The 13,311-nt window shown below is 53.7% G+C and overlaps 1 protein-coding gene across 4 annotated transcripts; it reads right to left on the reverse strand.

Annotated features, from left to right (window-relative positions):
• Positions 1 to 3,724: 3,724 nt before the first annotated feature.
• On the reverse strand, positions 3,725 to 13,094 carry SNAI3 (snail family transcriptional repressor 3). 4 transcript variants are annotated; one of them, XM_088136218.1, is made up of 3 exons: positions 12,936 to 13,094; positions 6,837 to 7,460; positions 3,725 to 4,108 (listed from the first exon to the last, which is right to left on the reverse strand). In XM_088136218.1, exons 1-3 carry the CDS (start codon positions 12,946 to 12,948, stop codon positions 3,924 to 3,926), a joined length of 822 nt encoding a protein of 273 aa, XP_087992344.1. In that variant the 5' UTR covers positions 12,949 to 13,094; the 3' UTR covers positions 3,725 to 3,923. The 4 variants fall into 4 exon arrangements, with proteins under 4 accessions (XP_087992344.1, XP_087992346.1, XP_087992345.1 ...); XM_088136220.1 differs by lacking the exon at positions 12,936 to 13,094 and adding an exon at positions 11,107 to 11,457; XM_088136219.1 differs by lacking the exon at positions 12,936 to 13,094 and adding an exon at positions 10,512 to 10,886.
• Positions 13,095 to 13,311: the final 217 nt, after the last annotated feature.

Consider the following 13,311-nt stretch of genomic DNA (forward strand, 5'->3'; position numbering starts at 1 on the left):
CCGGCCCCGCCACGAAGGCCCGGGCGGGGGCGCGGGGACGGCGCGGGGGCGACGGGGCTCGCCTCGGGCCGGGGCCGGGGCCGCTGCCGCGCAGCCGTCCGGGGCGGGCAGCCGGCTGGCCAAGCCCGCCCAGCTGGAAAGGCCGGGCTATTTTTGCCCTCCTCGGCCCGGGCGACCTCCTCGGCCGGAGGCGGCGGGGCTATTCTGGGCCCGGCGTTCAGGGCCCGGCGGCCGGCTTCCGCTCGTCGCGGGAGGGGGACAGCCCAGCCGCCCCGAGCCAGGCCGCGGCGCCCCTGCGAAGAGGGCCCCGGTGCCCTCCTCGCCGGCAAGGCAGGAGGGCGCTGGGGGAGAGCGGCTCCCAGGCGGCCCGTTCGCACCAGGGCGCGCCGAGCCTCTTCCGTCGTTGTCAGCCGCTGCGCAGGAGAGTTTGCTCGCAGTTCCCCACCCATAAAATCCACCCCCGACGCAGAAACTCCGGCTGCCTCCGCCTGCGCGGCCGTCCTGGACAGAGCAACTCTTTTCCTCGGCGACAAGCCCGCCTGGGAGAAAAGCCCAGGGCTTCAGACGGCAATCCGTCTTTATCCTGTAATTGCAAATCGAAATGGGATTGCATCTGTATGTCTTCACCGTTCAACAGCTGGTTGCACAACACGCTTATTCTCATTGCCAAATTGTTCTGCATTTGTACTATACATTGAAGCAGGGTAGAAAGAGTATTGGTGCTTTTGAGCCTTGGTGTTGGAGAATACCACGGGCAGCCAAGAAAACAAACCGATGGATCATTAAACAAATCGACCCAGAGTTGTCACTCAAGGCTTGTAATTACATAGCTGAATATTGAATTTGGGTCTCCCCAGTTGTCCTACCGAAGTGCTAAATAGCTTCTGCCTTTTAGGATCAACCATCAACAGTGAGGGAACAACAGTCAAGAAACACGTCACTGACCAGCACTTGGTACAGCAGCCATGAAGGTCTTATAAAGATGTTCAGGTGCCATGATGTGTCTATAGCTAAGCAGGTATAGATCAGAATGAGTCAAGCAATGGTATTCCCTGTGACACACTATCAAAGCGAAAGTTGGACTCTGAAAAAACAGGATAGAAACAGTAATGATGCTTTTGAACACTGGGGTTGGAGATGACTCCTGAGAATACCATGGACAGCCAAGAAAACAAACAAGTGGATCACCATACAAATCAAACTAGAGTTCTCATTAGAGGCACAAACGACCAGGCTCAAATTATCTACTTCAGGACACATTATATGAAGACCTAGCTCTCTGGAGAAGGCTCTAATGCTGGGAAAGATGGAAGGAAAGAGAAGAAGAGGATGACCAGCAGCAAGGTGGAGGGACTCAGTTATGATGTCACCACTGGGAGACCTGAAGGACCACATTAGGGACAGACTGTCCTGCAGAAAATCAATCTGTGCGCTAAGAGTTGACACTGGCTTGGTAGCACATAATGAACCCATCAATTACTATACGCCGAATTATAGTCCAACCCAAAAGGCTAGGTTTATACATCAGACCAAGCCTGATCAAAACACCACCACCCAATGAACTAATAAGCTTCACATACTGCAGTACAGTACGTGAATGGAGCTGCTAGATTTGTCATTAAGTACTTTGTGTGACCCTAACCAGTGTATATTCTCACTCACATTGTGCACGAGAAGGCTGAGATTGGGGGAAGGTAGCTGAGCCCAGACGGCTGAGCTGAGTTGAGGGCTGAATCCAGCTGCGCTCCCTTGTTTAGATCCTAGCTGCCTTTGCCCAGGTGAGGCAGACATGCTGGGGAGACAGCCGAGCAGGAATCACTCCAAATGCAGACTATCCCTCTTCTTTGGCTTTTATCGATTTATCTGAGGACGGGGACCTCAGGCAGTTTTCTTCCCAGCCAGCAAAGGCGCCTCGTGAGGACGACCCTTTGTGGACTGAGGAACCACCGAAACAAAGGAACCCAGATGGTGCCCTTCTGCACATCCCAGCTCAGGCCGCCTGAGAAGGATGGAAAAACTCATTCATTTGATCCTCACGTTCCCCTCTTCGCTGGCAGATTGGCAGGTGCGGGTCTCGAGCCCCCCTCTCTGCCCCTGCTGCTATATTTATAAGCACTTTCCATCTGCTGCGAGAAAGAGAGGAAAAACATTTGGCTTATTTTAGAAGCAGCAACATACTTTCCTGCCCTGGCCCTCACGACGACAGGTGGAAGGGCTGTTTTTAGAAGTTTGGGGACTCAAAATAGCGCAGAGTTTACAATGCAGCTTTCTTTAGGCATCCCTGAGCCCTATTTAAGCCTCTGGCCGCAGCAAAGGCTGTCCTCCTTCCCTGTTGCCCAAATTACAACTATGCCTGTTGCTTCCCCATCCTGCCAGACTGGCCTCGCTGCTGCCTACAAGTTGCTCCAACATCACCCACTTTGGTAGGCGCTTTGATAGAAACAGAAGCACGCAACTGCTCCAGATGTCCTGTGCAAAACATGGGTGTGTGCCAGAACAACAGGCAGAAAAAAATAACAGCACTCCAAAGCTGATTGCACTGACAGCTTTTTCATGAGGAGCAGAAATCGTGCAGAACTTTTTTCAGATTTAGGGGTCCTCTTGCCCTTGAAATAGCCCACTGGGGGTACACTCAAAAAAGTGGGTTGCATCTTGATGAACATGGCCTTATATTTTGTTTTATTTGCATTTTAAATGAAATGGCAGTTGTTAAATATTGCTAGTGGGATTACTCCCCGCCTTTTAAAAAATCTGCCCTTTGTCACGTTAAAAATAATAACCTGGTGATCGCTTTGGGATGGGCTCTGGGGAGCTGTGTGGTGCCCTTCATTCCTGCACCGGAGAAATCCCATGCTGGGAGCCTTCGCCTGAATGCAAATTCCTTGCACGAGCATCAGAATTGGCGCCAATGGCATAGTCCACCAGCTTCGTTTTTGCTCTGCTGATTAGGCAAGTACGTGTCAGAGACAGAAAGATCACAGCACATATCCAGAGAATCAGCCAGTTAAAATATGGATGATTTCGGAAGCAGGAGACCTGCTGCGTGCCTACAGCGGCAGGCATAAGGGAATAAAGGAAATATTCTGCCTCCAGCAGGGGCCATCTAGATCAGGGTTCCTCAACCTTGGCAACTTGAAGATCTGTGGACTACAACTCCCAGAATTCTCCAGCCAGCATGGGACTTGTAGTCCACACATCTTCAAGTTGCCAAGGTTGAGAAACACTGGCTAACCTCTTGGGAAGAACCCTAGTGCATTCCCCCCAGATTCTGTGGGTGGCCTGCCTTGCCCCAAATTGCATTTGGGCTTGGCCTGAGCAGATCCTATGAAGCACCACCTTCTTCACCTTTGCTAGGGAGAGGCACCCGTCTTGGCCAGCCCTCTGTGTTGCTCCACGAAGCAGCTGGACCTCCCGCAGACTCCGGCAAAGGAGCTCATGATCGGCCGGATTCACCAGCATCTAGAAAAGCCGTAATAAACTCAGCCCAGAAACGCAAAACGAGCATCTTTTAGTGCCAAGACCAGCAGACCGAAGCAGATGGTGCATTTGCATTTCTGAACTCCTTTCCAGCACTGGTCTGCGAAGGAAGCCAGCTGGCAAAGAAGGTCTGCGGTGCTCAAGCAACTAAGCCGTCCTGGACCCAAGGAAATGCACTAGCACCAAACTGCTGTTTGGGTTGATTTAGAGGAAGAGAGGAGTCCATGGAAGGGATTTACAATCAGCCTAAGAGACAACTCCTTTTGCTGCTTTATTGCACAAAAGTAAAAGAGTGGGGCACTTTTCCTCTTTTTAAAAACAGAGAGGTACCTAGATCCCACCATGGTCAAACCACGCTTCTTGGGAACGTGGGTGCGTGCGGTCAGACTCCTGCTGCAGGACGCCACCCAGCCTCCAGACTGCTGACAGACTCTCCCTGCCCGGCCTCAGGATGCTGGAGCGCAGGACGCGGCCTCCTTGTGCCTCAAAAGCAGGGACATCCGGGAGAAGGTCTTTAAGCAGGCGCAGCACTGATACCTTTTGATCTCTGAGTGGGTCTGCAGGTGGGCTCGGAGGTTGGAGCGGTCCGCAAAGGCCCGGCTGCAGTGGGAGCAGGAATAGGGCTTTTCACCTGGAAAGGAAGGCCAACAGGTGAGCCCGGACAGGGCACGCAAGGACAGGCGTCAGGCGGAAACTCTGGCCCTATCGACCTCCAAAATCAGAAAGAGTCGGGTCACCTCTTTTCAAGCTAACACACTGAATTAAAAGGCAGAAGCTTTTGTGAACGGCAGCTCCCTTCATCGGGTGCATAGAATAGCTAGATCAGTGTTTGTCAGCCTTAGCAACTTTAAGATACGTGGATTTCAACTCCCAGAATTCCCCAGCTTTTCAAATGAAATTCTCTGCGGAGCCCAGAGGCTTGATCCGACTGCCTCCATCCGGCAAGTTGTATTTGGGAAGCACGCAAGTAAACTGAGCAGAAATGGTTGTTCTCTTTCACTTTTGCTCCTGAGCAGCTGTCATGGAAGACATAGGATGTCATGGATTTGGGAGACAGCACTTGCTCATCAGACCACTTAGATGGCACCACCTGGCCAGCTGAGAAAAGCTACACGGCGTCAGACCTGGTTTGTGCCTGGATGGAAGACCATCAGGCAATCCCAGAGCTCTGGACCAGTCCGAAAAGTTGAAAGCCATGCAAACGCTGTCATATATCATTGCCAAGAAAAATGAATGAGGGTGTCCTTGTAGCCACCAGAAGTCCTCAGCTCAGCTCAATTAAGATTGTATCTTTTAATAGTTGCCAAAGGCAACCCGATCCTTCGTGAATTGTCCACTCCCTTTTGAGAGCATGGAAATTGGTGACCATCTTCACATCAGATGGCAGCAAATCCCACCACCTAACTAAATGTGTTCTACAAAGAAGTCCTTCCTCTCATCAGTCCTGGATCTGCCCCCATTTAGCTTTGGTGGACCACCTCGAGTTCTGAAAGGGAGAACTCTCTGCCCACATTTTCTAGCCATTTGCTATAGACTTCTACTGTTGCCTAACCTCTCCCTCCTGAGCTAAAAAGCCTAAAATGTTGACCTCCTCCCTTGCCAGGGAGCTGCTCTGGCCTCCCCCCGCCCCGCAGTGAAAAGGAGAAGCCCTCGAGTTAAAGCAGGACGGACCAAGGAAACATCGAAGCGGATGAACCAACCTGGCCACCAGCGGCGAAGCTGCATCGGGCCAGTATTGCTTTCTCTGCAGGGGTTCGGCCAGAAGGAGGCCTCCCCACTCGTGTCTCTTTGATCCTTTCAGGGGGACGTTTCGGTGAACCAAATCCAGGCCTTTGCTGGACAAAAGCACAGACCTACTCCGGTACTGTGGGCTCTTCCGTGGAGACGGGTTTTGTCTGGGCATGGGACCCCAGCACCTCTCCCCGTCCAAGCGAGAATCACGTCCCTCAACCAACAAGCTTAAGGGACTGGGCTGTCACTCCTTCCACTGTGAAATTTGCATTCTGCGCAAAGAGTAGAAAATCCACTGTAGAAGATGTTCGGAAACTTGATGGGCCGCATTCCTCAGGTGAGGAAGAGGAAGGAAGAAGAAACCAGGACAGGCGACCTCGGTTGTGTTATCATTTTTCAGAATGTTCTTCCCAGCACCTTTTCAGTTTTCTTCTTGGTCCCTAAGCTTTTAGACACGGACTGGTGCTGCTAGATTCCACAGGATGTCTTTAACATCATTTTCCATTTTGCTACTCTCTCCATGTCATAATCGTTGTTGCTTTTCATGAGAATAGCTCCAAACAGGTTTTGTTAGTTGTTTATTTTGCTGTTATCCGTTTTGTCATTTTTTAGGTAAAGCAAGGATTTATTTGTTTGCTTTTAAAAGATTAAATAATACATATCTTTAAAGAATACGGTAAATCTTATTAAGGTTTTTTAACGGCCTGGTGCAGAGCGTGTGTTCCAGCCACTTCGCAGAACCGACCAGACTGAATCCAGCTAAGATCTGGTTAGGCAGCCACTTCAGAGTGGGAACTTCATCTCTGCTGACTTGAGCTCCATAATGAAAGGAAAATATAATGGGCAAACTTAATATAATTAGATGCACTGAATAACGCTTTGAAGAATAACACAAAGGACAGAGATATTGTGGAAAGAGAGCAACGCATGCCTACTTATGGGTCACTATGCTGCAAAACTGTTTGGGGAACATCCATAAAGCAGGGCTGCAGAGAAATCTCCTGGTTGATAAGAGGAGCCAGAAATTTGTGACTTATCTAGCAATCTTTAATTTAGCCAGTGAGTGCGACCTCGCTAGTGGGTTGTTTGGCTTCTGGTGGCTACAGATTTTGGCTTCCTTAAAGCACAGTTCAGTTTCCCCTTGAACCCAAAAGGGCAAAAGCGTAATCCAGGTAAGTCCCTCTCACTGCAACTGGGTTTCTCTCCAGATCGAGCCCAGAATCTGTTTTTTATAACCAGGATTTAATCTTGGCTCATGCCATTTAGCAGAGCAGGTGATTCTCTGAGCGGTGCCAAGTGCCCTGAAAGGAAGAGCTGAGGATCCACAGCCAAATGTCGAACAAGGAGAAACGGAATGGGCCGAAGATCTGTACTCTGTTACGGAACTCTTGTGATGAATTTGGGTGCGTGCATGCACCCTCCTCTGCTCTGCAGGATTGTTGTAAGCCTAACATAGTAAAGGGAACGCCCTTCTATGCCCCTCTGGGCTCCTAAGAGAAAGGCTAGGTGCAAATACAGTACATCCATACACATATTTGCTCTCCAGCCTGCGTTTCATTGCAGCAGCGTGCAAGCCCCCCCCCCCCGTTTTCTATGCTATTTCCCCTCCTCAGGGCACCCTCCCTCACCTGTGTGTGTCCGGATGTGTCCCTGGAGCAACCAAGGCCGGGAAAAGGCTTTGCTGCAAATCTTGCACACGCAGGGTAGCGTGTGGGTTCGGATGTGCATCTTGAGGGCCCCCAAGCTGGTGTACTCCTTGTCGCAGTATTTGCAGCTGAAGAGCTTTGTTGTCGCTGTGGCTTGCAGCTTGCACCGCTGCTGCTGGTGCCGGGCCAGGCTGGAGAAAGTGCTGTAGGGCTTGTGGCAGTCCAGACATTTGAAGCTCTCCAGAGAATCGGTCCTCCCGCCGGGCTCTGCCGGCAGCCGGTGTCCTTCCGCCTCTGCCAGGCGACCCAGACCGGGGCAGCTCCTCCAGGGGAGCAGGCCGAAGGCTGGCGGGAGGTTGAGATTGTTTGGGTTGTCCCGAAGAGGGGTGGTTGAGCCCCGGCTGCCTCCGGCCCTCTCTCCGCTTTGGGGGTTCAAGACGGGCTCCCCTCTGGCCTCCCTGCTCTGCAGAAGAGCGGGGGAGAGGCTTGTCGGAGCAAAGCCGTGGCTTCTCAGAGGGCTGGCTTCACAGGGTGCCGATGGGCAAGGTGTGCCCTCCTGGAGAAAGAAAGCCCAGGCCATCCAGGTGTGACTGGGCCTGCTGGATTCTGGGGATGGAAACAGCACAAAAGAGGTTGATAAAAATTACATTCCTGCCTTCCCTTCGAGACACCTGCCACACACCTTTCCTTAACCCTCTGCACAGAAACAGGCTTCAGTGTGCAAACGGAAGTCCACGGGATTTCAGAGACAGCCTCATCTGGCCGGGTCTGGAGGCAGTGCGACTTTCCCAGACGGACTACAGCCCTCCCCTCTAAGTACAGTCCTAGTCGAGCTGGACCCTGCTTAGCCTTTTTGTGATTAGCCAAGGTCAGCTGGTGCCCTTTCTCAAACCTGCCCAGGGGTGCAGAACGTAAGCTTGCAGACCTTGGCTAACCATCTTATAACACAGTCCTCGTAAACTCCGCTCCCAGAACAAATGTTTTTGCTTCTTTTATCCTAAACCAGCTGTTTCTTAGCTTAACGTATCGCAGCCTTTACACATGGCCTTGTTCCTAAAAAAGAAAGACCAAGGCTGCACTTCACACAGCCTTATCTGAGTATGGAGGTTTTAACTCAAAAACCCGCTTCCAGGGCTCTACCCTTGGAACAGAAGTATCTCTTCATGGCTTGTTCAGATGAACATCTTTACAGGTACATGAACAGAGTTGAGCAACAAACTCGTGCATGGGCCCACATGCAAAACACATGTGCCTGAAGGTCAAAGAGTTATATTTTTTTTTAAGCAAGTTTCCAAAATGTGCCCTGAGAACACCCCCAGTTACAGCACTGCTTTGATGTGACAAGACGTCATTGCCTGCCATAAGGCTCTTGAGTCCCTCTCATGACTATCCTAAATCAAACAGGATCTTATACCAAAGAGAGGGCACTTGGAATATTTGAAATAACTGCACGCCATCCCCTTTCTCCCACCCTCCTTGGTCCATTGGAAGAGACTCTGCGTTCCAGTTGAACTTGCATTCTTTTCCAGGGTGCAAAAAAGTGAAGAGTGAATCACTGCCTCGCTTGGAAACATTTACATTCAAAAGCCCCAAGTAGGCAGAAGCCACTGGGGAGAAGAGCCCGCCCGGGGCCCCTCTTCACCCGCGTAGGGGTTGCAGGGTGGCCAGCCAGACCTTCCGATGGGAAGCCCACCTGAGCTCCAGGGCATTTTCCATGCATGTACCCCAACAAGCGGAGATCGAACCTAGCCATTCCTAGAGTCTCCGTGACTACTAGTTACCAAGGAGCGCCTCACTCTCCTCCTCGTCTCTGAAGCTGTCTCAGTTGGCAACTGCCAGCCCACTTGATGACCAGGAATCCCCTAACTGCGCCACACTTTTAAAAAGTGCATGATTTTTCTGTTCTGCTTCATTGGATGTTCCAGAATCCCCCCACTGCTGAGTTAAAGAGCGCTGCCTACCCGTCTCTGAGTCACCAGAAAACTACAGCAGGAAAACATTTTTGTTTCTTTGGAGTCAGAGACCAATTTAAAAAAAAAAAGTATACCAGAACAAGTAGAAGAAGAATACAGGGGATCAAATAAGGTGCATGCATACATCCAACAGGAAAATAATAAAACAGTGAAAAGCCAAAGGGAGTTTGCATCAGGAACCTACCCTTTTAGACAGTGGCCGCTGATTTGAGGCTGGGGGGAGTTTAAGCCCACCGACTCCCCGATGGCATTTGCAATGGAGCAGAACCCAGAAACACCCACAGGACAATCTCAGACTGTGCGGCTGCTGGACCTAGCAAGGACCAGGGGCACTAACAGAGATCAGCAGTCCTGACAGAGTGGGCAGTGCAACAGGGCATGGGCTGTTGTTCTGATGACTGCCTCTGAGCACATGCAGAGGTGATCTAGATGAGGAAGAAGCTCCACCAGGTTCGAGGATAGGGCACTGAACCTAATTAATTTAAACTTCTTTTTGTTTAAGGGGGAAAGTAGCTTCGATTAATGAAGGAGATGTGATAACAGTTCCCTAAACATAATTTGGAACTTTGGATCTGTTTGCTCGTAAGCCGAGTTCAAGGAAGAGCTGTTTGGCCTCAGAGATAGCTTTCTACATATCCATCAGTGAACTGAAGTGAACTGCGAGGCCACCGAGGGAGAAAGAATTGGTTATGGTTTCTTTTCCATGAGGAATTTAATTTATCTATAAGAACAAATTGAACAATTGTTCTCAACTTGCAAAAGAGAAATTGTAAGTCACTTCATCAGATGCACAGAGTGGCCAGACTCCTACAGTCTAGCCACTCTGCACACCCGATGAAGTGAAATGCGGTCCACAAAAGCTTCTGCCTTTGAATATAATGTGTTAGTCGGAAAAGGGGCTACCAGATTCCTCCTGATTTTTTGCTGCCATAAACTAACACGCCTCTCCTCCCACAATCCCATAGTTTGATTTCAGCCAGAGACATATTACCATCCGGGTGGCTATGAAAGGCAACGCTAATTCAAATCTCAGTAGGGTGCTGGGGATAAATGGAGGGGTTGGAGAATTCTTCCCATAAATGTGGACTGCAGGGCATATGGCTGTGTGCTTTATAAGGGTAGAGCTGCTGAGAGCTGAAGTGGAATCACCTTGCTTCTGAATAGTTTAACCGCCCTAGGGCCAAAATTCTTACTTTCACCACTTCCATCCCTAACACCTCATTTGTGTCCAAGAGGAACATTAAGAAATTGGCTCCTCATGCCCCTTGCTGATCCCTCTCCTGCCTCTGGCCCCAGTGGCTGCAGCCCCGGCGTGGCTCCAAGGTCATGGGTGACAAAGCCAAACCCGGACAGATTTTGCACACCTGGAGGCTGCTTTGGGGCAGGACTGAAACTGGGGGTGGGGGGTGGGGGGTGGGGGAGCAATTCTTTAACACCCACCCAGCTAAGGGTAACTGAAGGCTGGGCCATTCCTGGGCTGGGGGGAAAAGAAGGCCATTCCACGGGGACTCAGTGGAAAAAAGGGGTGTGTGTGTGTGCAGTGCATGGTGCCAGTCAGGAGGAAAGGCACAAAGCATTGCAAGAGGTGGGGAAACAGCTGGGCAAGAGGGACCCTTCCCTGCCTCTCTACACCTCTCCTCTCCACTCCCAAATATCGTAGTTTCTCTAAAGTAAAAAGTCCCACCTGTCGCCACTTCTCCTCCGAGCAAGGCATCGCTTGGTAGCCTACCAAGGGCAGGGAAAAACTTCCACCCCAGACGGACATTTCTGAGCCAGGGCGGCAGGCCAGCGCCCAGTGCCTACTGCGGACCCGCCGCGGGGAAGCCTCCAAGCCCCCCGGGACAGAAAACTCCCCGCGCGCTGAAGGCGACAAGACCAGTGAAGCGAGGTCTCCACCGGCTCCCAACCCTCGGCGGACACGCGGGGAGCCTGGCGGGGGGGGGGGGCGCCTCCCAAGAGCGCCCTGAGCAGCCCGTGGCCCCCGCTTTCCCAGGGAGAAGAGCCCCTCCGCCTCCGCCACGCCCTGCTGCGGGGCGGCAGCTCAGACCAACTCGGACTGCGGCGCGATCGGCCGGAGCGGAGCGGCCCGCGGGGCAGGGCGGCTGGAGACGAAGCCGGCCAGCAGCAGCAGCAGCAGCAGCTGGGCAGCCGGGGGCGGCGGAGGCAGGCGGGGAGAGCGGAGGGAGTGCCACCGCCGCAAAGCGCGCCGTGCGCCCTGGGCGCAAGAGCGCACTAGGCAGAGCCGCGCGGACCGGCAGGCCAGCCGGGGCGTCGCTTACCTTGGCGGCGCGTCTCCAGTTGGCCGTAGTTGGGGACGCGGGTGCTGGAGGGCTTCTTGACCAGGAAGGAGCGCGGCATGGCGAGCGGCGGGCGGTCGGGCAGGCGGCCGGCCGGCCGGCCGGGCAGGTGGCATAAAGCCGCGGCCTCATTAGCATGGCCCCGCCGCCGAGCCAACCGCCGCCCGAGGGGCCGTCCGGGCGCCTCCGCCGCACCGCCCCTTCCCCGGCAGGTGCAAAGCCGAGGGGACTTGCGGGGGGGAGCGCCGCGCTCGGGCCAGGGAGCCCCCACCTGCCCTCCCCTAGGAGGGCCCAGGCCGGTCACCGTCCCCACCACTGTGGCGGAGAGAGGCAGCCCCCCCTTTAAACCGAAGGCGCTCGCCTTGCTCCTAACCCGCCGCCCCCCCCACTTCTGGAGCTGCGCAAGGGAAGGGAGACGCGTCTGAACGCCCAGCGCGGGATCCAAAGGGGGGGATTTCCACAAGTCCCGCCCCCGACCGCTTTACCTTTGAGTCAGGGCGCAAGGAACGGCGCAGTTTCTGCGGAGAAAGTGTCCTGCTCCGCTGCAGCCTTTTTGGAAGTGGTGGGGGCGGGGGGAGGCCCGATGCTCGCGGTGAGAAACTCGGGGCCCAATTGATGGCTGGAACTCGCTGCTACCAGCTGCGCGGGGACGGCCACCGGCGCGGACGCGTGCGGCTTGGACCAGCTCGTGGAAAAGGCGTCTCTCGGGGCCATCTGCCCCGGGGCAGAGTGCGCGGCGCCAGTACCCCCGGCAAGCTGCCACAGTCTGCGAGGGGGGCTTTTGGGGAGGATTGGGGGCCTGCCTGGGAAATAGGATGTGGGACCAGTGATCTTCCCGGAAAGACCACCCCAGCTGCCGGTGGCCCTGAGGGGGCCAGGCGGGTAAGGGGGCTGGGGCAGGAGGTGCTGCTTCTGTCTCCTTGCTGCTCAGAAGCCACCTGTGAGAAGTGGATGCAGAGTGGCCAAGAGAGCCCCGAGGAGGACCAGGCCAAGGGCCCACTGAGTCCACCAACCAGTCACACCCAGGAAGCTCATGCACGTGGCAGGGGGGTGGTCCTCCGTCCCCCGCCCCCCACTGCAGCCTTTGACCCAGAGGAGATCAGGCAGCCGTTAAGAGCGAGCTGCAGTCATCGGCAGCCTGTTCCTCCATTAATTGGCCCGCTCCGCTGATAAGCATCTAAGGTGGCACCTGTCCCCACCCACCCGATGGCGGGGAGTCCCCGCGGTGCAACAGCTGAACTGGGAATGTTTGGGGAGTGGGAGGGGGCACAACCTCTCTCAGACACGAAAAGGACAGAAGAGAGCCAGCATTTTCCGCTGGTGATGCACTCAGGAAGCCGCCTGTGCCCTTTCTGTGCTTTTGGGCTAGGCCAAGAGCTGCAGCCAGCGTGGGTGACACTCAGGATGACTCAATGACAGATTGGACTCGGAGCCCAAACCTTGCAGGGAGATCAGACTGTTGGTGCAGCAAAATAGAGTTGGCACTGATTTGTATGGACTAAGGGAACACCCAAGAAAGCCAGGACTGCCGTAAAGCCTGGGGGCTGGGGGGACTTTAATCTGGGCCAACGTTCAGCCTTAACGTACTGTAGGGCAGGAGCTTACCTCCCTGAACAATAAGATAGTCCTGGGCTTTCGCCTGCAGTCTGCTCCATTCACCTCCCTTGACCCATGAGGAACCCTTTCGGCTGGGCTTTAAAGCTGGGGAGGGTTGCTTCACTGGAAGAGGGAGGGGCAGATTTGCAAAACCTGAGGGAGGAAGCGGGGAGGGATTTGCAGCAGAAGCGTTTGAGAACAGCCCAGCCCCTCACCTGGCCACAGCATCACAGAACTCCTCTTCTTTCGAGTTCCTTCTTGGAGATCTGGCCCAGCGCTATGATTTTTTTCTCTCCCTTGCTTGCTCAAAAGGGGGGATGAAATGGACTTTTTTAGTTCCAAATATATATCAGCGGTCACAGGCTGGCTCTATTTTTAGGAACAGAGGAAGAGCATTCCTTATGCGTCAGAAGGGTCAGCCAGCCCTCTATTATTGTTTACTCCCCTGCCACAAGTTGGAGCTTTCCAGGCAGCTGTTACGAGACGCTCCCTGGCAGAGAAACCCTCTGCAGGCAGGGCAGATGCTCTCGCTGAACATCTCTGCAGGCTGTTACGCAGACCTTCTGCTCCTGCGGCCCCGGTCGGCCTACG

This window comes from Python bivittatus, unplaced genomic scaffold, assembly GCF_059951505.1.
Source record: "Python bivittatus isolate LINGU-HERP-01145 unplaced genomic scaffold, Pbiv_v1 ctg000190_np1212, whole genome shotgun sequence".
In the NCBI taxonomy this organism is placed as follows: domain Eukaryota; kingdom Metazoa; phylum Chordata; class Lepidosauria; order Squamata; family Pythonidae; genus Python; species Python bivittatus.